This window comes from Peromyscus maniculatus, chromosome 1 (genome assembly GCF_049852395.1).
Source record: "Peromyscus maniculatus bairdii isolate BWxNUB_F1_BW_parent chromosome 1, HU_Pman_BW_mat_3.1, whole genome shotgun sequence".
Lineage (NCBI taxonomy): Eukaryota > Metazoa > Chordata > Mammalia > Rodentia > Cricetidae > Peromyscus > Peromyscus maniculatus.
The window spans coordinates 100,365,517-100,389,670 of NC_134852.1; the positions used below are offsets into that span (position 1 = coordinate 100,365,517).

Below are 24,154 nucleotides of genomic sequence, written 5' to 3' on the forward strand. Positions count from 1 at the left end.
ACATGCAGTAGTAAGTCATAAGTATCTAAAGGATAAAATGTAAAACATATTCCCGAATTTCCAATCTACACAAAAATCAACTCAAAACAGACAAAGGCTCAAATTTAAGAGCTAAAATTATAAAGCTCTTAAAGAAAACAGGAGTGAACCTTTGGGTTGGTAATTTTTCTTCTTTTTTATTAAATGTTTTCATTTATTTTACACACCAATCACAGTTTCCCCTTGCTGTTTCTTAACCATGATACCAAAAACACAGTCAACAAAAGGTTACTAAAAAGGAGAGAGGCATGATGGGGCATATCTGTATTTTCAGCACTCAGTAAACTGAGGAAAGAGAATTACAAGTTCAAGACCAGCCTGGTATTCACAGTGAGTTCAAAGTCAGTCTGGACTGTACAGGAACATGCTGTCAAAAAGAAAAAAAAAAAAAGATGACCTGGCCTTAATCAAAATATTTTCCTGTTATGAGAGACATGACCCAAGAAAGTGGTGGGACAAATATATAGAACATGGCAGAATATTTGCAATTTGTAGATGCAAAAGCTTGCATCTAGAATATCTAAAAAACAGTTGCAACACAATAGCTAAAAAGTAATCTAATGACAAAATGATATTTTTTTGTTTTTATTCTCCTCTCATCTTCTCCCATAAATTACATCCTGACCACAGTTTCCGCTCCTTCTCCTCCCCCCAGTCTCTCCCTCCAACCTTCCCTTTCCCCCAAACCCACCACTCCTCCGCCTCCTCTCAGAAAAGAGCAGGACTCGCAGGGACATCAACCAAAAACACAGTACAGTGAGCTACAATCAGATCAGACATACATAATCCCATCAAGGCTGGATGAGGTAACCCAGTGGAAGAAAAAGGGTCCCACAAGTAGGCAAAAGAGTCGGTGACCACCCCCACTCCCACTGTTAGGAATCCCACAAGAACATCAAGCTACTCAGCCTTAACATACATGCAGAGGATCTAAGTGAGACCCCTACAGGCTCCCTGATCTCTGCTAGCCCCCATGAGTCTCAGTCAGTTGATTCTGTGGACCATATTCTCCTAGTGCCCCTGACCCCGCTGGCTCCTCAGAGCCTTCCTCCCCGTTTCCTGGAGTTCTGCCTAATGTTTGGCTGTGGGACTCTGCATCTGCTCCCATCAGTTGCTGGATGAAGTCTCTCTGGTCTCTTTGATGACAATTCTGCTTGGCTCCAGTCCTAGAACACTCTGTGGGCAGGACAAACTGTAGGTAAAAGGTTCTGTGGCTGGGTCGGTGTCCTAATCCCTCTACTTGAGGCCTTGCCTGGTTACAGAAGATGGCTGGTTCAGGCTCTGTGTTCCCCATTGCTAGGAATCTTTGCTAAGATTACTCTCATAGATTCCATGGATTTTCCATTGCAACTAGGTTTCCACCTCATCCCTAAAATGACCCCCCAATTCAAGTCATTTCTCCCAGTATACTCTCCCTCACCCCACCTTCCACCCTTCATCCCCCCACCACCTGATCACTCCTGTTCCCAACCCTATCCGCCCCCAGTCCACCCAAGAAATCTGTTCTATTTCCCCTTCCTAGGGAGATCCTTGTGTTCCCCCTTAAGCCTTCCTTGTTACTTAGCCTCTCTGGGTCTGTGTTCCATAGCAAGATTATCTTTTACTTTACAGCTAATATCCACTTACAAGTGAATACATTCCATGTTTGTCTTTCTGGGTCTGGGTTACCTCACTCAGAATGATTTTTTTCTAGTTCTATCCATTTGCCTGCAAATTTCCTGATGTCATTGCTTTTATCTTTGGTTGAAGGACATCTAAGTTGTTTCCAGGTTCTGGCTATTATGACTAAAGCTGCTATGAACATAGTTAAGCAAGTGTCCTTGTGGAAGGATGGAGCATCCTTTAGGTATATGCCCAGGAGAAGTATACCTGGGTCTTGAGGTAGATTGATTCCCAATTTTCTGAGAAACCGCCATATTGATTTCAAAGTGGCTGCACAAGTCTGCACTCCCAGCAGCAGGACACTTCTTAATAGAAGATAAGCATCAAAAGAAGCCTGGTATCACTAAGCATCTAGGAAATGCAAATCAGAGCCACACTGAGACACCACCTCACGCTACACAGAAGACCTTATACTGCTGGAGGGAATCGAAACTAGCAGCCACTTTAGCAAACAACTCACAGTTCCTCAAAAGGTTAAACATGATACCAGGTCAGCCGGCAAGTCTACAGCCGGGTTCATTCACCAGAGAAATGAAAAGATTAAGTCCATACGGAAATGCGCACAAGCCTAAGGCAGCGTCATTAACAACTGGAAGCCTAAGGGGTTGGAAGCTACATCACGCAGGCTCTCTGAGGGCAATGAGCAGTGAGGCAGCAAGGCACACAATATCCTGAATTTCAAGCCATCAGCCAAGCCAACAGCACCACTCACCAGTGACCACATGTTGTGGCGTGTTCCTTTACACTGTGTCAGGATGTGTCACTGTGACTGGTTCAATAAAGAGCTGACCAGTCCCAACCTAAGACAGAGCGCCTATGTGGCCTGGACAGGCCTCTCCATGACGGGTAAGGTGACCTGCTGACGTCCCATGCAACCTAAGTCAGAAGCTCATTTTTTTGTAAAAGGGGGACCTGTAGGGCCCTGGCCCCCATTTTGGGTAACTGTTGCCTTGCTTGCTGACCTTGTCCTTGATATCCTCCCAATGCTAATTCCCTGATGGGTTCCACCCTCCTGAATGCTTAATGAAAGATCCTTATATGTGTATCCTGCATAATGGGCGTTAACAGCTTGGATGCAAGATTGTAAAACATCGTAGAGAACTTCTGCCCTCCAGGGTTTTCCCATTGTGCAGTAAGCCTGTATTTAAGACCTCCTCCCTCCTTCAATAAACGACATGGGGGGGGGGTTATACTGTATCAAGCTGATAATAGAAAAATAAATAATAAATAAAAATAAAAATAAAAAAAGAGCTGACCAGTCAACAGCTAGGCAGGAAGTAGAGCAGGGACTTCTGGAAAAAAGAGAACTCTGGGAGAAGACAGAGGGAGTCGAATAACCAGAATGGCTATCATGGAGATGAGGTAACGAGTATGGGTGGGGGAGGCACATCTTTGATCCCATCACTGCAGAGGCAGTGGCAGAGACAGGCAGATCTCTGAGTTCGAGGCCATCCTAGTCTACAAAGCTAGTTCCCAAACAGCCAGGGCTACACAGGGGAACCCTGTCTTGAAAAACCAAAAAAAAAAAAAAAAGACGGAGGAGTAATTTAAGTTATAAGAGCCAGTTAGGAAACAAGCCTAAGCTAAGGCTGAACTTTCATAATTAATAGTAAGTCTCTGTGTCATTTTTTTTTCCTTTTTGTGAGCTGGCAGCCCAAAAAGCAAAATCCGACTACAACCACATACTATATGACTCCACTGACATAAAACAACCAGAGAAGAGAATATGTAGACACGAAATTGATTGGTGACTGCTAGGACCGGGTCGGGTGGAGAATGGGTGTGAGTTATCAAGGGGGTTTATTGGAGGTGAAAATAAATTCCTGGAATTGACCATGCTGAAGATTGAACAACTTTAAAAATATATTCAAAACCACTATTCTTTTACAAGCAAGAACAAAACTCATACTAAGAACACTACAACTGTTCTGAAACAGAGTATGTAGGCTACATCTTGCTAATGACAAAAGTTGATGAAAGAAATGTAAAAAAATCAAAATAGATGGAAAGTAATATCATGCCATGGATAGAATAACAATTGAATGAATAAATCATAAGTACACACCTGTATATTTCTAGAATGGAAAACTAAGCAATAGAAAAGGAATGAACTGGTGATACAAGGTAACATCTTGGGTGGGTCAACAGCATGATGCTTAGTTTCAAAAGGAAAGAAAAGGCCTGTGTTACAATAATACACTTCCACGGCTCCATTTCTGCAGCTCTTCACGTCCTCTTTGTGGTGATGAAAGCATACTGTGTAGAGACAGCAATGAGGATTAAACAAGCCAGCTCGTGAGGACCAGCTGCTCAGGACCGTCACATACATATATGCAGTGAAAACAGGAACCCTGAGCTCTACAAGCAGTGACAGCCTTCTCCACTTCCCAGTTTCACATTAGGTGCAGTGAGAGGACAGGAGAGCAGAAGCACCCTGCATTGCTGAGCCTGTGAAGTTCTCACCATTAAAGGATAAACGCAGATGGGCCCCACAGTGCTTCACTGAAAATAATATGCACAACTAAAAAGCAAACATGGCAGTGATATCGATAAATGGCATCAGTGGTACCAGGATATATATATAACTCAAAATACAAAGATTTTCAAATTGGTTCCCCAAACAAAATGAAATGAGAGACACATAAACTGTTTCAAAAATGTTAAGACATACTAAGCAAAAACAAGAAGAATCCAGATTATGATGTATATAAAACAACATAGAACTCAAGCCAAAAGGAATAAAAACTTTTATTTATTTGTTTGTTTGTCTGTTTAGGTATGGACTTAACAACATTGCCCTGGCTAACCTGAAACTCACTACGTAGACCAGGCTGGCATCAAGCTCAAAGCGCTCCTTCTGCCTCTACCTCTGCCTCCCCAGTGCTGGGAGTACAGGTGTGTGCCACTATGCCAAGTCCTTCAAATATTTTAATCACAGAGACTCTACCTCAAAAGGAAGATACAATCTAAACAACATAATAACCAGCATGGAACTTAGAAATACCTTTCAACCCTAATAATAGAACATGCATTTTTCAAGCATTCATAAAATTATCTTTTTAAAACAGGCATAAATTAAGCTACAGAAAACAAACAGGAAAGTAAGAATGCAATAAAATAATATTAACAGCATAGGTTCTTTTATTATTTTAGATTCACTGCAAAATAATTCCTTATCAAAAAAGAAACACAGACTATGATAGAAGAATTTACAGAAAAGGACATTAATTAATCTACTATAAGCATAATCTACAGAATAACTTTCAGCAGTGATAAGGATATCCAAAGCCTTAAATACTAACAGCAACACAACCTTAAAATTAGAATAAACACATTAAATAAACATACAAAAATGCTGTGGTATTGTCTTTCTGTACACTGTGAATATGTGTTGCCCTCATTAGTTGATAAATAAAGCTGTTTTGGCCAATGGCAAGGAAGAATAAGGTTATGTGGTACATTCAAATTGAAGATTAAGATGAAGTGAAGTCTGCCTCACTGCTCATTGCCCTCAGAGAGCCCGCGTGATGGGGCTTCCAACCCCTTAGGCTTCCAGTTGTGAATGACGCTGCCTTAGGCTTGTGCGCATTTCCGTATGGACTTAATCTTTTCATTTCTCTGGTGAATGAACCTGGCTGTAGACTTGCCAGCTGACCTGGTATCATGTTTAACCTTTTGAGAAACTGTGAGTTGTTTGCTAAAGTGGCTGCTGGTTTCAATTCCCTCCAGCAGTATAAGGTCTTCTGTGTAGTGTGAGGTGATGTCTCAGTGTGGCTCTGATTTGCATTTCCCAGAGTCAGAGGACAGCCATCCAGCCACCCAAGGAACAAGATGCCAGCAGACTGGTTATGCCACAGCTATGTGGCAACACACAGGTTAATAGAAATGGGTTCATTTAAGATGAAAGAGCTAGCTAGCAAGAAGCCTGAGCCATAGACCAAACAGTTTGCAGTTAATATTAAGCCTCTGAGTGATTATTTTATAAAACCAGTTGCTGCCTGGGTGGGACCAGGTGGGACCGAGAAACTTCAATCTATACAAAAGCAAGGAATAACTGTTAGTTTACTTATATGTGAGAATATTTGTGATTATGCAGGGAAATGTTTTGATAAAGTTTCAGACCGAGGGTCCTAATGTCTACAGCATGCTTCCACATGATAAGCACACACAGCCACATTCACACACACATGCACTCACATGCAAATGAAGTAAAATTACAAACTGCTAACTGCTGACTCTGGAGGTTTTATGGGAATTCATGTCACCGGTTCCTGCTGAAATGGTCAGATAACTACAAAAATATAATCCTACCTACATGCTAAAAGTCAATTATGCCACAGTGATTGAAGGATGCTTCTAGAAAAAGGCCTGTCATTTTCTTCAGTCATGATGATGAGCTGCCCCTGCTCTAGTAAACACTCTCCCACCCAAAAGGAAAAAAAACAAAAAACAGGTTTAAAGTTTCATGTGTGACTAATAGATCTTTTGAACATGTTTTCAAAACCAATATACACATTTTAAAAGTGATTCAAGGTACCATCAGCAGAATAACTCTCTCATTAATTACACGCATAAAAAAAAACAAGTTATGTTTACCATGCACATATCTGTGCTGTTCTAATTATCTTTTCATATGTTAACTAAATCAACTGAAAGCATGATAGACTATTATTACTCCCATTTTTTCAGAGAAAGAATAAGCCAGAGGAGACACAGTTAGTGGCAGAGCCAGACTATTAAGCCAGAGGTTGGTTCTGAAGTCACCACCTGAGCTCTGTGCTGTGCTGTCCTTTGAGGGAGAATAAAACCTGTTTTGAATTCTCAGGCGTTACAACATCCACGAGGTCTCTGAGTTTAGCAATGCATGCAGTGACAAATTCGTTCTTATGCAAGGCCTTAACATCAGCTATCACTGCCTTCTGACTCAACAACTTACATAACGTTCTACGGATGGTATGAATGAGTTCACATGGAAAATTTTATGTGAATAACAATAGAAAAAATTGTTCATGAGATTCCTTACAGAGGGCAATTGCTATGAAAGGGTAGTCAGTGAGCCTTCAGCAAGGACCAGACCTAGATGGCAACAGAAAATTTATTAACTTCCTTAGGTATAACAAAGGTGCTATACAGTGAAGGAAATGGGCTGCCTCTGGAATTTGCATAAGCATGCTTTAATTAGGCTGTATCACAGAACCTTTTATTACTTAATTAAAAAGGAGCTGGTATTTCTGTTCACTATTTTATATTTATATTTCTTTATTTTTGTGTTGCATCTTTACAATATCCTTATATTTATTTTATAGACAATAAACATAATGTTCATGTAGAATTAATTTCAACCAAACAGCTACACAATGGAAAAAATACGTAGGGAAAGGTTTCTCATCCCTGTGTAATAATGAGTAATAAGCAAAAATACAATCAAATTCTCTCAGGTAACTAATTCTACTAAACATGTAGACATGTAAAATTTACCTGCTTTTCCTCTCAATTAGAATGGCCACATACGAGGCTGGGAGAGCAGCACCAAAGCCAGGAGTCCATGAGTAGAATTTCCCAAGTATCTTCCTGAAATTCAAATTTGGAATTTTTGTATGAAATTCCTCGTTGGTCACTTCAGCCCTTACAAACAGAAGCTTCTTTTCTCCACCCACCTTTTATCCAAGAACCCCACAGCACCCCAGATCCCCCGAGTCCCAGACCAGATCACAGTCCCTCTCCGCCAGCACTCAGCAGCACTCACAGCAGGTCTGCAGAAAATGCCAGCTGTTTCTACAAGCATCACCAGTGTTCCTGTTGAGATGGGAGTCATGGATGCTGCTTGGCTTAGATCTGGTTTGGTTTTATGAGACAGAGTTTTACTGTGTATTCCATAATGTCCTTTAGCTTACCATGGAGCCCAGGCTAGCCTCTGTCTCCTACCTTCTCTCCTGGGTGTGGGGTGTGCCACCACTGACTCACAAGTGGTATTTCAAAAGGGATTGCTTCTACACTTTACAACCGTTCATGTTTTCTTGCAGCACTTACTGAAGTATTATATATTTTTTAGCTTTATATGGGTACTAGTTCTTATTTATTAACATTAGTTATTGAAAGTAGGAATCTTCATAGTACCCAAAATATTACAACTAGCTTAACTGATTATGTTTCCAAACAAATTAAGAGACATGAGAAATATATGTTTTTGAAAGGGGGTCTCACTTTGTAGCTCTGACTGGCCTGGAACTCATTTATGTAGTCCAGGCTGGCCTCAAACTCCTAAACCACTAGAATGCTAAGATAAAAGCCATGCGCCACTATACCTTGCTTCAGATATGTGACATGTTTTTCTTTCAAAACATGCTCCTAAGAAAAAGAGAACCAGCTTCTAAATGTAAGAAATGATCTGAACAAAATTGATCAGTAGCTGTATGTGTGTGTGTGTGTGTATATATATATATATATATATATATATAGAGAGAGAGAGAGAGAGAGAGATGTATACATATACACACATATGTGCATATATGTATACGTATATGTCTATATATGCATATGTGTGTATATATATGTACATGTATGTGTGTTTATATATATTATATATATATATAATATGGGGGAGTGTGGAGGGCAGGCAGAGAAAGACAAGGATCAAGAATCTGAGAAATGATCTTTTTCATTGAAGTCTGGGTTTTTTTAACTGCCATGAACATTTAATGAGCACTTATAAGACATTAAAACATTTTGTCTGAAAGCCTGCAAGGAGGTTTCCCTTACAGGATCTACCAAGCTTTTGAATATAAGCTCTAGAGGAAAGGGGACTTAGGAAGACAGCTCCAGGGAGAACACCGACATTATCTTACTGTTAAATCCATTACGCTTCCACTGTTTAGCCAGGCAGCCCAGAGAACAGTGTGTGTGGCCATAGCATCTTCCAGGGCAGTCAGTATCTGAGGTTCTAACGAGTTTTGGCACTGTGGAGACCACAGGCTCAAGCTCTTTACACAGATGTCCAAGTCAATTTCAAGATACAATCTGCTCTGTAGCATGAAACTTTACTAGTTACTGCCTCCACTATATGAAGCTTATAAATACTATGGCTCCAAGAAAAAAAATCTATAAGAGCCATTTGGAAATTATATGCTTAATTCTAACAAAAAGATACAAAACTACTTTAGACAACCCAAGGATGAGGATAACATGAAGTGACTTTTAACTTGACAGATATAAATGTTTGCTTCCAACAGCAGTGAGAAGTTGCTAAGAACAGCACTCAAAAGGCTGAAAGTCGAACTATATCAATCAGACAGCAGGAAGCACAGGTATGGAACACAAGCCGAAATCAGAACACTGTCCAGTAGGAGGAGATGCCAGGAACTTACTCACTCTTTGAGGCTGTCTTTTATAGACCCAACTTTAAATGATAGCTGCTTTGAATTTCTGGTCATTCCTGAATTCTGACCCTGATGAGAAATCCTGACCAACAATCTCAGAACTATAGTAGGCTTTAGAAAAGGAATGTTATATTGAAGTGCTTTTTCTGCATAATAAGGCCAGTAATTTGAAATTTACATCATGAGGCCAAGATCTAAGGCTCCTGTTTTGACAAATTTTCTTGGAGGTAAATGTTATTTCACAAATTAAACTAGAAAGAAAGTAACCTGAATCACAATTATGCAAATAGACCTTTGTTGCCGCAGGGTTTGAATGATGATAGACCCCATAGGCTCACATATTCCAATGTTTGATTCCCAGTTGGTGGAGTGTTCAGGAGGGTGAGAAGGTATGGCCTCCTAGGAGGAGTTGTGTCACTGGGGTTGGGGAGAATGGGGTGGAAGAAGTGGGGGATGGCTCTGAGGCTTAAAAAGCCCACACCAGGCCAGTCTCCTCTCTTGCCTCTCTCCCACTGTCCCTCCCTCTTCCCCAGCCACCTGGGGATCAGGATCAGCTTGTGTATTCCCAGCTACTGCTCCAGTGCCATGGCTGCCAGCAGCCAGCTCCTTGCCGTGCTCATCATGGACTCTCACCCTCTGAAACTGTATGGAAGGCCCCAATGAAAGGCCCTTGTAAGTTGCCTCAGCTGTGGTGTTTCTTCACAGCAACAGAACAGTAAGGCAGTTTCCATTTCAATATAGCAAACTCATTAACATGCAGTGGTGATTATGAGCACCAACCTTAAAACACAGAAGAAAGTAATATACAAGGCCCCATTAGCGGTCAGGAAAGAGGCGGACTGGAGGATCTCAGGGAGCAGCTTGTACAGGTAATACTCCAGCTTCCGCTTCCGGAGAACGGCTGCAATCTGGAAAAAGAGAGGCTCTGTTATGTCAGCCAATCACTTAGATTCACTCTTATGTGGAAGCTACTGAATAAAAGCAGATGCTAAAGACTAAAGTAAAAAACTCTGCCTGTTTCCTAGCTCCTCTATATGAACAAAGTTTTAGAACAGACGATGTTTGCATTCACTTAAGTTGAAAATATCGACAGCTTTCATCACGTGATGAGTCAGCTCCAAGACAGGCACATGATGCGTGAGCTTCAAGGTAGGTAAATGTAATAAAAACAAAAATAAGAATAAAAAAGTCATAATAAAAATAATTACAACATGGTCACATGATGAGTCAGCTCCAAGGTAGGTAGGTACGTGTAAAGCCGTAAAGGCAGTTTTCAAATAAAAAACATAACTTTAGAAAAGAAAAGGTAACTTGCCATCCAAATAAAATGGCATGCCACAGCAAAGCTCCATTAGCCATTACCAGCCCAGCACCCTCAGAGCACCTCAGTGACTGATACCAAAAACACAGCAATGACTCAGGGACTCAAACAGCAGCTGTGAGGGATAAAGGAGAGGCATTAAAAAAAGCATCAAATTAATGACTTCTGGCATTCTAGGGCCATGGGGGGGGGGGGATCAAGACCTTAAAGATGGGCCACCAAGCTGCCTCAGAGGATAAAGGCACTGCGCCCAAGCCTTGGGATCTGAGTGCCATCCCCAGAAGACACGTGGTAGAAAGAGAGAAGCTACTCCTACATACTGTCCTCTGATGATGACCTGGGAAAGCCCTAAATACTACAGACATCCAAAAATTAAAACCTGTAAGTGGTTCACCTTTTAATTTTAAGTTGAAAAATATTAACCTTTATGATTCAGCTCTTAATTTTAAATTGAAAATACATATTTGTTTGTTTGTTTGTTTATTTTGGTTCTGGTAAACTTTGAATTTAAAAGGATGATTTCCAGATTAAATTAAAACCACCAAAACTCTAGAATAATATAAAAAAATCAAAATATGAGTCTACTCTGAACACAATATTAATGTTACAGGGAATTAAGTAAAAACTGATCATACTATGGCCCTGACAGGGATCTAACCAGCAGTCGTGGGCACTCTACTGCACGTGGAGGGTCACTGGAGTGGGGTAACCGGGCAGGCCAAAGGTCCGGGGAGGAGCAGAGCCGCTGAACTGACAGTAACAGTCCTCACAGGTGAGAGGGAATCTTTGGCCAGCATTGTGAAACCTCACCAAAGGAACAAAGGTTAGAGCAGATTAGAGAATCAGAGAAGTGTGAGAAAGGAAGGCTGAACGCCTCTTCCTTCATCCCTTATCTTTCTGGAGAGATCACTGCCTGAGGTCAGAGACCAGCAACTCCAGTGGCCTCTTCTAAGGTCTTATTTCACCCTTAAGGTCTCTGAAACTGACTATCTCTCCTATTGCAACTCAACAGCCATGCATATAAAGAAAAACGAAAGAGATGGCCCAGTCCTACCTTCAAGGAATACAAAAGTCGGGGGGGGGGGGGGCGTAAATAACAAATCATAATATGGCAGTGTGCTAATCCAGAGAAAGGTGCTGTGATGAAACTATGCACCGCCAGAGAACAAACAAGAGACTTGCCTTTAGTCAGCTTCTCTTCACTGTGACAAGACCCCTGTGGTAAAGAGCTTGCCAGGAGAAAAGGGTCTGGCGCTCAGTTCCAAGGGTCCCTGCTCAGGAGCTGGTTCTGTGCTTTTGTGTGTTGTGAGGCAATATATCAGAGTGGGAACACATGGCAGCCAGAAATCGGGGGAGAGAAACAAAGAGGGGCCACGGTTCCAATCCTCCCTTCAATGGTCCCCAATGACCTAACTTCCTCCCACCGGCCCTGCCACTAAGGCTTCCTCCATCTTCCAATAGCACTGGAGTCAGGGAACTAAGCCTTCAACACATGGGTCTTTGGGGAGATTCAAAATCTACTGTGCATGTCATGTTCATGATTGGATGTCCATTCTCCCTGATGTGAAATGCAGGTCCAACACAATTCCTATCATACTGCTAAAGAGATCTCTGAGAACATAAATAGACTGTTCTGTAATCTACATAGAAAGCAAAGGAACGAGAATCACTATAAATAAGAATAAACAAAATGTTGAAAAAGGAGCTACTGAATCTGACTGTACACTATTGACAATGCAACAGAAAAAACAGATGACTGGAACAATACAGAACCAAGAAGTTCCTCCAAATACATCTAATACAACTCCACAGAGGGAAGACAGTCTTTTCAATAGACGTGGTGGAACTAGGGGCCATCCACAAGTTAGAAAGAGAGAGGCAGAAGGAACAGTAACCTAGGTTTCACATTTTGTGCAAAAAGTAATTCAAAATGGATCACAGACATTATATAATGTAGAAAACTACAAAAACTTGTGGGGGGAAATGGAGAAAACTTTAAGACAATGAGGCAAGGCAAAGAGGTTTTAGACTTGACACCAAAAGTGAAAGAGTCATTTGATATACTGGACTTCATTTCTTGGTGGAAGACTTGTCAGGAGAACGAGAGATATGCTGCGGAATAGAGAAAAATAGAAAGCCCACCGCTAATGAAAGACTAACATCTCATTATGTTTCTATACGTGTGTGTGCATATATATACAGAAATCTTAAAGTCAGCGATACAAACACAATCCAATTAGAACAAAGATAGGAAAAGACATTCTCAGAACAGAATTTATAAATAGCAAATAAATGATTAGGAAAATGTTAATGAAAATTACATTGAGCTGTCATGATATGACCATCAGAATGGCTAACATGAAACCCAGTGGCAGGCCTGGGAAGGTGGCTCTGGGAGTAAGGGGCTTTCTGTGCAAACATGAGGGCCTGAGTTCAGATCCCAGCACCCACACAAAAACACACAAAAACCTGGGGCGCCACTGTGTATCTGTCAACCGGCTCCGAGACACAGAGACAGATAGAGCTCATAGGCTCCCAACCAGCCAGAGGAACACACCCGACATGGACACCGACTCTAACCCCCACTTGTAGATAGATCTCTCTCTCTCTCTCTCTCTCTCTCTCTCTCTCTCTCTCTCTCTCTCTCTCCTCTCTTATACACACACTCATGCACACACACACTCACACCCATGTGTGCCCATACCTTACAAAGGCACACAACACGCAATGACAAAAACGAATGCCAGCAACAGTTCAAACAACCTGTGCACTCGTCTGTCATGTGTTGCTGGTAGAACTGTAATATGATAAAGATATGCTACAGGACACTTTGGCAGTTTGTTGAAAAACTAATCAAGCAACTGCCATAGGAGCAGTAATTGCTGTCCTGGGTATTTATTTATCTCTAAGAAATAAAAATTCATGTTAAAAAGACACTTGTGTACAAATGTTTATAACAGCTTGGCTCATAATTGTCAAATTATGAAACCAGATGTTCTTCAATAGGTGAGTGGTTTAACAAACTGAGATGTGTCCATGGAATAGCTACTACCCCACAATTTAAAAAGGGCCCAAATCACAGCTCTCAGCCTTGGGCAGAGAAACTTCTTATTGCAGAGGGTAGTGGTTAATGCAGAGCTCACTGAACTGCTCAAACTGCTGAGGATAAGAAACTGTGAGCAGTCAGTCATGCTGAACACCCATATATGTCAATCCCTCCTCCCCAAAAAGGTTCAAAAAACATCATACAGGAGGGAGCGGAACAAATATAGAAGCTGAGGACAGAGACGCGTGCTGTCAAAGGCTGGCCTCTGGACACAGCATGGCTGTCACACAAAGGCACTCACAGCAGCTGGTGTTGGTAGCCTGCACAAGAACTCCACAAAATCGGGGAGGTCTTACAAAGTCTAGCATGGAGGAGGAAGGAGCTGCTGATGCCCCAAGCTTAGCTGAGGGGCTAATGGCAGGAATGGAGGGTCATTTTTCTTTAGGGTTGGAGATGACCACTGGTTAGTTGCCCATGCCACTGTGGATGACCTCACACACTATGCATAGGAACAGCACTAATTGGGGTTAGTAGGTTAAAAAAAAACAAAACTACACAAAATTGACATGCAAGTGGGAGACATGTTGTAGGGTAAAGGGGGGCTGGATGGAGGAGTGGGGATTAAGATACACTGTATACATGTGTTCTGGCAAGTTTTGACTACTTGACACAACCTAGAGTTATCTGAAAGGAGGAACCTCCAATAGAAAAAATGCCTTCTTAATATCTGTCTGTAGGGCATTTTCTTAATTAGTGACTGATGGCGGAGGACCCAGCCCATTGTGGATGGAGCCATCCCTGGGCTATTGGCCCTGGGTTCTGTAAGAAAGCAGGCTGAGCAAGACATGGAGAGCAAGCCAGTAAGCAACACCCCTCCATGGCCTCTGCATCAGCTCCTGCCTCCAGGCTCCTGCTCTGTTTCAGTTCCTGCCTGACTTCCTTCAGTGACAGACTATGATGTGCAAGTTTAAGCCAAATAATCCCTTTGCTCTCCATCTTGCGTTTGGCCATGTTTCAACACAGCAAGAGTAACCCTAACTAAGAAAACATGTATGAAATTTTCAAAACAAATTTTAAAAGGAAAAAAGACATAAAACAGTAATATGAAACAGCCGATGCTAAGGTAAAAGGGCCAATCTCAAAGGATCACACACTGTACACTTCCATACTTGTATAACACTGTTCTGATGACAGGTGTAGAAATGAAGAATAAATTACTGGCTGATGGAAACTAAAGGGAGAAGGATGAGGAAGATAGAAGCAATAAAAAGCCAAAGACAAGGATGCTTGCCCTGACAAAATTGCTCTATGTCTTTTTCTTAATGTGAATTGGTGTTTTGCCCATCCATAATCTGCACCACGCGCATGCAGTGCCCTTGGAGACCAGAAGGGGAAGTCCAATGCCCCAGAAACAGCATTATAGATGGTGGAGAGACAGCCTGAATGTGCTAAGAATTGAACCCAGGTCTTCAGGAAGAGCAGGCAGTGTACTTAGCACTGAACCAAGTCTCCAGCCCCTGTTCTGTGTCTTTGTGTCTATGTCTCTATCCACATTTATGTGTAGTCTATGCATGTGTACATTTCTGTGTGCCTCTGGGAGCCAAAGGTTGATGTCTGATGTCTCCCTTGATCTCTGTCTACCTCGTTTTGTGAGTATCTCATTGAACCTGGAATCACAGATTCTACTATACTAGTTGGCCAGTGACCCAGAGTCCTCCTGTCTCTGCCTCCCAGTCACCAGTATTACAAGCACAAAGCTCCATGCACAGCAGCTTATATGAGTGGTAACAATCCAAACTCAGGTCCTCCTCCTGCCCTTTTTTTTTTTTTTTTTTTTTTTTGAGACAGGGTCTCACCATGTAGCTCTGGCTGTCCTGGAACTCACAGAGATCCATCCACCTGCCTCTGCCTCCCTAGTGCTAGGTTTAAAGGTGTGCACCACTATACCCAGCTCAGGTCCTCCTACTCATGAACTAAAGCCCTTTACCGACTGAGCCATCTCCCAGCTTATATTCTGTCTTGACTGCATCAATGGCAGTACTTTACTGCATTCCTGTTGTACTGTCTGGCAAGAGAATACCATTGGAAGAAACCGGATAAAAAGTTCACGGGATCACTATTATTTCTTCCAGCTGTATCTTAATCTACTTTTACCTCAAAATAAAGAGTTCATTTTGTTTTTAAAAGTGTATTCAAAAAGCCCCCACACACTTCAGACTGCCATCGGAGAAGTACCCCACGAAACACACACACCAAAATCATGAAAATGAAAAGACCATACAGAGTGCTGGTGGGAACGGGGCACAAATGAAGTCCTCGTACATTGCTGGTGATACTGTAAAACTGGTACAACTCCTGTGGAAAGCTGTTTGATAATACGGACTACATTTAATCATGCATCTACTCTCATGAGTCAGTAATTCTACTCCTGAGTGTATGCCCAGATTAGACAATGTTTCTTTCCACCAAAAGACCATTCTCCAGCATCTGCAATCAACCACAAATACCAGTACAATCTAAATGTCCACTAACGAGAAAGTAGAGAAATTTGACATTTGTATAGTATTGGTAAAAGCAAACTGTACAGTCTGTTGAAATAAAGGGAAAACCTGACACAAAGCTCAAGAAATCAGGACTTTCTTGTCACTGTGCTGTTATCCAGTGCTTGCAGCCAGGGTTTACAAGTCGCTGAGACACTGATACTCTGAGCAGTCTATGGCCGGGAGAAGCCTGGAGTCCAGGCGGAGTGATCACACAAGTGTTCCAGTATGCAGCATAACATTCTCATTCTCCATGCACTCAGAGTGCTGCAGGGTGAACAGCTTAAAACCCTGCCTAAGCAAACAATACACAAGCAATGGGCCGGCCTTGAAGTCATTTCTAAAACTCTCATAGTCAGATGGGACATCATCAAACAACTTCAGAAGCATCACTTCTTATCTCAAAGACCTTTCATTGTTCATATGCTCTGACCTAGTAACTCTATGCTAACTCCTTGTGAACTTTTCACTTTTCATATAAAAATTTAGCTGAAAACAAGGTATATCATAAAATTATGGCAAAACTATATATAAAGATTTATATTTATGTAGTATTGTTTTGAAGATTAATGATATCTAAAAATAGGACATATAAAAGGAAAAAGACAAGCCGGGCGGTGGTGGCGCACGCCTTTAATCCCAGCACTCAGGAGGCAGAGCCAGGCGGATCTCTGTGAGTTCGAGGCCAGCCTGGGCTACCAAATGAGTCCCAGGAAAGGCGCAAAGCTACACAGAGAAACCCGTCTCAAAAAACCAAAAAAAAAAAAAAAAGGAAAAAGACAGACTGCAAAACAGTAATGGTAATGGACATATATGAAAAATACTAAAATGCAATGCATTGCTATCACTAAATGGTGTATAAATTGCTAATTTTCTCCTTTTGCCATTATATATTCCAGGCATTCTATATAAAATGTGTTATAATTTATAACAGGGTGAGGACTTAGTATGAGAAAGTAACAATTACTAATTATTTAAAATATGACTAGGAAATAGCAATAACCACAAAGATATAATACAAAACAATCACATTTGATTTTTACTCTCCACTCCACAATAATTTGTATGGAGGATCCTTGTTTACATGTTTCGAGTCCAATTTCCTCACTTCTTAAATAAAGAGGGGAAGGGGCTAGAGTAATGGCTCAAAGGTTAAGACCATTTGCTGCTCCTGCAGAAGACCCAAATTGGGTTCTCAGGGCCCACAACCGCAACTCACAACTATCTGTGACTCCAGTTCCGGAGGACCTAACTCCCTCTTCTGGCCTCCGGTGGCATTGCACACATGTGGTACACTTCCATACAGGCAAAACACATAAAATAAAAATCTTTTTTTTTTTTTTTTTTTTTTGGTTTTTCAAGATAGGGTTTCTCTGTGTTGTTTTGGTGCCTGTCCTGGATCTCGTTCTGTAAACCAGGCTGGCCTCGAACTCACAGGGATCCGCCTGCCTCTCCTCCCAAGTGCTGGGATTAAAGGCATGTGCCACCACAGCCCAGCAAAATAAAAATCTTTTTAAAAAATATAAATCAATCAATAATGAAGAGGCTAATTAAATATCACAGTGAGCTCCTGTTTCACCTTTAAGAAAAAACTGTGGTGTTTTTTAAATAAATGATAATGGAAACATCAGGTATCAGTGGATACAGATACAATTAACAAAATTCTTACACTATATGCAAAAAGTGCTGAGATGGACCTCAGACCTGAATTCCATAAAATATTGAAACATAAGCAAACACCTTTGTGAACATGACAAGCATGTGTCAAGGAACAGTGGCAGCACGCGCGAACTCATGAGGGGCCAATGTAGACCAAGCCAACGAACACAAAGTGCAGACAGAGGAGAGACAAACTTATGAGGCCAAGTAGCAGTGTTCAAGTTCCCTCCTAGTGCTTGGCCCCTCGAGGTACTGGCTCTGTGGACACATCCCCTCCATGGGCTGTAACTCCTGGCCTACAATATTAGCATCACTTAACATCCATCAAGGTCATATGCACTTCATATTCATGTTTACGCATTCATATTCCCTTGTTGATCATTTGTGATTGCCCATGTGATTCGCGCCATATATTTTCCATAGCAATAGAATGCCAGCGTTGACACTGTAGCCATTGACCATGGACTATGACGAATCTAATTGGCTCTCAAAGGGCTAACCATAGCCTTAGCCTGATTAGTACCAAGCTGTAAATTAGCCTTCACTTTTATCCCAGAGGTTGGTCACTAATCTCTAGATAACCCCATTTCTAGATGTAACAGATCTAGTTTCTTTGAAAAATATAATAGTTTACGGTAACAGATTTTATGCTATATCTACTCTTAAGAGTAATCACTAGTAAATAATAATTTTTTTTAAAGAAAGATCTCCCAACAATTCAACACTACTGACATCTAGGGCCAATCTGATGTTTTAGGAGCTACCCTGTACATTATAAGATTATTCTATCCCTGCCCCCTCCTTCCTAGTGGGACAAGATGCCAACAGCATCTCCTTGTCTTGAGAACCAAAACAGTCTGCAGACATTGCCAAAGATCTCTTAGGAGGTAAAACTGCCCCTTATTGAGAACAGCAGCTTTAAAGAAAATGGCAAACGTATCTTGCATATTACTACAGTGTCTTAAATGTTCTCTGAAGATACAGGTTTGATCCCCAGCCTGTGGCATATTTGGGGAGCATGGAAACATTGGGAGATGATAACCAGTCAAAGCATTAGGCCACTGAGGTATGCTTTTGAGTGGAACATAGGATACAGTCTCTTCTCTGCTTCCTATTGCCATCAGATGAGACCATGTCTTCTGACACACACAACCACCATGATGTATTTGCTGCCCAATTAGAGGCCCAACATCAACAGAGCCAAACCGGCCATGCAATGAAACCAACCCATGAAACAAAACATGTGTTTCCTCTTCTCACACTGATTGACCTAGGCGTTTTGTTATAGTGATACAAAACTAATACAGAAAACTGTCACCAAAAGTAGTGTTGGAACTGTGTCCATGCCTAGACAATGTGGACAGGGCCATAAAATTGGTTTGTTGAAAGAATCTGAGAAGAGAATTAGAAGGTATAGGTGAGAAATTGCATAGAATGCTGTAAGCAAGGAATGGTCGGTGCTTCACACTGAGAGAAATACAGAAAGTAAAGACTGCAGATAAAGTTTCAGATAAGAATGAAGATTCCACTAGAGATTACTATGTGCCAACCTCATGACACTATAACAAAAAAGAAAAGCAAGAAATGCCTGCATTGTGTGCGTGCCTGAGACTTTGTGGAGAACTGAGTTCAGAGGTGACTCCAAGACAGCACAGCATTTGCACAGTAGCACGGATAATGCTGGCTTTGGTTAGCCAGACTTTCAACAAGAGCTGGGAACAAAAAGCAAAGGAGGAAAATTTGAATACTCTCAGCCTGCTGGGGTGGAGAAGGAGGTTAAAGGTGCTACCAGAAAGGGTGCAATTGCTAACAAGACTGAAAACACCTAAGAAGACAAGTAGGAGCTGAAGAGATGGCTCAGCAGGTAAGGCCACTGGCTGCTCTTCCAGAGGACCCAGGTTCAATTTCCAGCATCCTTTTGGCAGCTCACAATGGTCTATAACCCTATCTCCAGAGCATCTGACACCATGCATCCTCTGGCCTCCACAGGTACAGCACACACGTGGTGCACACACACACATGAAGCCAAACACTATACACATAATAAAAAAAATATTTTTTTCTAAAGAAGCAAAGTACTTTGCATCTGGGAAAACAGGATGAGAATACCTTGAGAACATCTCAGAAATAAGCAGGATACCACCCATGCCGTCACGGGCTCAAAGGTGGACACATGTAAATCTGTTTCAAGGACTTTTAGTTGTGAAGGGACCCTAGGGCACCATGATCGACCAGGACTGTCTTGGGAATTGTCCTGCATACCACTAGCATGAATGCAAAGCCAACTGTGGGTCAAGAACTAATGGGCACAGGTAGAGCTTGGGCCATCAAGCAGACCATGGTATTGTCCAAAGGCTTCCAACAAAGCTTCAGAGGAAAGCCTGGGAAGCCAGACAGCCAGAACTACAGCCATCACTCGGACAGAGTTCTGTGGAGCAATGTGGGAAGGCAAGGCTGCAATCAAGGCTCTGGAAGATGGAGTACCTGGAACATAGCATATCTGCCAAGAAAAGCTGCACAGGGCATGCAAAGATAGCCTCAGAGAGCAGCCAAATGGACTGCAGCCAGAATGGCTTAGGGTGAAGCTACCCAAGCCCTAGAGAGGCTCCATTCCGCCTATCCAGAGGCCCAAAAGCAGTAGGGTCATGTGACCATGACGTGAGAGCCCCAAAACTGTTATAATAATCTTTGTTCCTTGCAAATTAGCTAACCGGGACAGACATCAGATACCACATACAGAGCTAAGATGTAAAGTTCGCCATGCCAGGATCTAGTCTTGCTTTGATCTAATCCCTGCTTTTTATTCCTGAATACCTCCCTTTTGGAATAAGAATGTTTACTCTGTAGCTTGGAAGCAGACAATTTGTTTTTTACACCTCTGTAGAGGTCCATACCTGATGTCTTGAGCCTCAGAGGAAACTTTGGACTTAAGACTTTTTAGCAATCACAGAACAGTTAACACTGAAGGAATTCTTAGAGACAGCCTGAATACATTTTGCTCTCTGAGAAGAACATAAGCCTTTGGGTGCCAGATCAGAATGAAATAGTGTGGAACTTAAATGTCCCTCCAAAGATCCACATGTTTTGTCCCTAGCTGAATACCCTACTGGGACGTAGAAGAGCCTTTCACAGATATATGTGGTATATACATGGTCTTGTTGACCAAAATGACTTCTGCAGCACATAACTGTATTTTTAGTCCACATTTGACTGTATCCCAAACATAGATCCATTGATAAAGAAGGCTAAGCACAACACAAACACACATACACACACATACACACACACACACACACACACACACACACACACACACACACACACACAATTCTGTCCTTTAAAAGACACAATGCATCTGAATTGATTCCAACATTCCTATTTGTAAGGTTAACATTACAAGCTCTAAAAGCCAAATTTAAATGTCTCAAAAGAAAATGACAAACCAAGTACCACATATATTTACACATCTTCTGGCAGTTTGCAAAGATTTCACTTACAGTTTTTTACAAGTGTCCCACAGAAAGCCATGATGTACTGAAGGCGTGATTACTCTCTATTTATATAGGTGGAAATCACACTATCACAGAGGAAAAAGAAAAAACTAAAACCAACCCTCAGATCATGTAACTCAGAGCCAATGCACCACACTGTACAGCCTCATGAGATCAAGGCAACAAGCTTATTATGAAAAGCCAAAGGAGGGCCAAAGAGATGGCTCAGCAGTACTCACCACCAAGCTTGATGACCCAAGTTCAATACCATGAATACACAGAGTGAAAGGAAAGAACCAATTCCCCAAAGTTCTCCTCTGACCTCCACACAAACACCATGGCACACAGACAGACAGACACACACACACACACACACAGGCATACATGATGGACATACACACTAAATATACGTAATAAAAATAAGTAAAAATTAAACTAAAAACTAGGGCAACTCATTAACAGTGTGTGTGGGAAGATCTTCAAAGTTTCCCCTAACTTTCTGCTATACAAGAAAATCATTCATCAAGCTGTAATGGTGACCATTAAACCTCCCACTGCTCACCTCTCATGTTCTCCCTGTCCTCTGCTTTCAAATTTATATAGAAGGTAAGGGAAACTTTAAAGGTGTCCTGGAAACATGCTTAAGATACAGCGTTGAGACAAACATGGTTGTGGTGGTATTCTAATTGTACTGAAATGTGATTTTAATTGTATGTTAATAAATAAAGTTGCCCGGGGGTCAGAGCTATTAGAGCCATAGACAGAGCGCCTTTAATCCCATAGATCTCTGTGTGTTCAGGGATACAGCCAGCATTGGAGACATTCGCCTTTAAGACCTAGAGGGCTGTACATACAGACAGTGACGAGGCGGTCACGTGTTTGGGTTTACAACCAATGAGAAGGCAGAACAAAATACTATGAAAAGACAGACACACAGGAAATAGCTCTCTTTCGGAGAGCTAGGGCCACCACAGGAGGAAGGGTGAGATTTTAGTTCTGAGCTCTGACCTCTTGGCTTTGTCTTTTACATTGGTTCTGTGTTTCTTATTTAATAAGACAGTTGGTTACATCTACATATGGTCAAGAATAAGATTCAGGCAAGCCCCGCACCATCACCCTCACAAGCGAAGTAGCTCCTGCTCCTGCACTGAGGGACAACCTTGAAAACACAGCAGTGTCGCTTCAACCTTCACCTGGGAGCACGCTATGCATGACTGCAACTTCAACCAGAACCCTGTGACTGACGTCCTGACCAATGTGCCCTTCTGATAATAGTCTAATAATGTCCTCCGCAATAAAGACCTTAACTCGAAGGAGAAACAAAAGGCATCTGTGTTTTAGTCCTGTTTGTCCAGTAAGAACACCAAGAATAACAATGGAATGAATGAACTGAACCCTCCAAGTGGATGCAAGCAAGCTAAGTTCACACGCAGGAGGACAGGCAAGTGGAATGGAAGAAAGCAGAGATTCACAGATATGTCTGGACTAAAAAGTACAACCAAGTTGTTTGCTGACGTGGGGATGCAGCTCAGCAGTAGAGTGCTTGCTTTACAGACATGGGGTCCTGAGTTCAATCCCAGCACACTCAATAAATAGAAAGATGGAAGGTAGGCAGATAGGGAGATGTTTGGATGGAGTCTAGTCATCAGTCCACAGTAGCTGGTAGATACAACATCTTTAACTGCTTGTAAACAAGGTAACAGAATACTTACCCAAACCAGGAAGGGAAAAAAAAAAAACTAATCATGAAAGTTAATCATGAGTAAGTGAAAAAAGAGCAAGAGCAGAGAAAAAGAAAATTTTAAAAGGTACTTAGGGGCCAGCACTATGACTCTGCAGCTGAAATGCTTGCCACACAGGCGTGATGCTCTATATTTGGATCCCTCCAAACCATGTAAATCTGGATGCAGCAGTGAACATCTGCAACCCCAGCACTCCTATGGCAAGATGGCTGGAGGACACAGGTGATGCCTCAGAAGCTCAATGACAGCATGGTCTATTCGGGGAGGAATGGGGGACCCTGACTCACACAATGTGGAAGGCAAGGACTGAAATCCAAAGTTACCCTGGTATCCTCTAACCTTCATGTGACTTGTAAAAAGCATGTGCCCACACTCTCACACAAGAACACACACATGTACATGCATATACATACACACACACACACACACACACACACACACACACACACACACTTTAAAAAAAGCTTACTTCTTAGTAACTATTTTGCCTAAAACCTCAATTTACCTCTTAGGGAATAGTATGGAGAAACAGAATATTCAAAATGGTTTTGCTAACATTTATTTGTAACTAAAACTGTCTGCTAGAATTTAAAATGTAGATCTGAGATGGTAGCGTCCAGCTCTCAAAACCTTTAACTGGTCTAAGGAAACATTTTCTTCCTGTTTTGCCTTCAAGTGTAAAAAGATATGAAATTTGAAGGGAAAAAATCAAATTTTGGCCAGGGTATTAGACATAGGAAATTGTCCAATAAACTCTAAAAAGTAATGATCTCTTATTCCTCTCCATTTCCTTGTGCTGGAGTTTATTCCTGTGGCTAAACATTAAGCCCCACATATATTCTCCCAGGGCAGTCATATAATCACTACGTCATTTCCCTGAGGAAGGCTTTCTAGCCCTGCAAAGGAGAACATGGTAAAAACCTAGCAACATGCCATACATCACCTAACAACATTTATTCCAGATGAAACAATTCTGTCATGTTTTGTAGCTGCCCCCATTAACTACAATCTCCACATTCCCTCCAATCCTGACTTACTGTAAAAATAATAATTGAGAGATGAAATGAGAGTGGAAGAGGCAGGGTGAGAGGAAGTGAGGACTCAGGGCAAATAGTTACACTACGCTCCCCAGGCTGTAAATACGGCCATGGGCACATGAAGAAATCCACACTGCCCTGATTAACTCACTGTCTCCTGTGCAGGAGCATTTTGGGGCTGTAGGTTTGAAAAAAAAAAAAAAAAAAAGTAAAGGTCTGACTATTCAAAACAATCTGCACC

At 41.7% G+C, this 24,154-nt stretch overlaps 1 protein-coding gene across 2 annotated transcripts in view; it reads right to left on the reverse strand.

Moving 5' to 3' along the window:
- Window positions 1-24,154, reverse strand: part of Tmem135 (transmembrane protein 135) — a 202,108-nt gene that overhangs the window by 166,476 nt on the left and 11,478 nt on the right. For both annotated transcript variants that reach the window (XM_006988755.4, XM_016007198.3), the window contains exons 2-3: window positions 9,858-9,985; window positions 7,180-7,272 (exon numbers count right to left, since the gene is read on the reverse strand). In XM_006988755.4, the coding sequence (XP_006988817.1) occupies window positions 7,180-7,272; window positions 9,858-9,985 (221 nt within the window). The remainder of the gene's footprint in view (window positions 1-7,179; window positions 7,273-9,857; window positions 9,986-24,154) is intronic.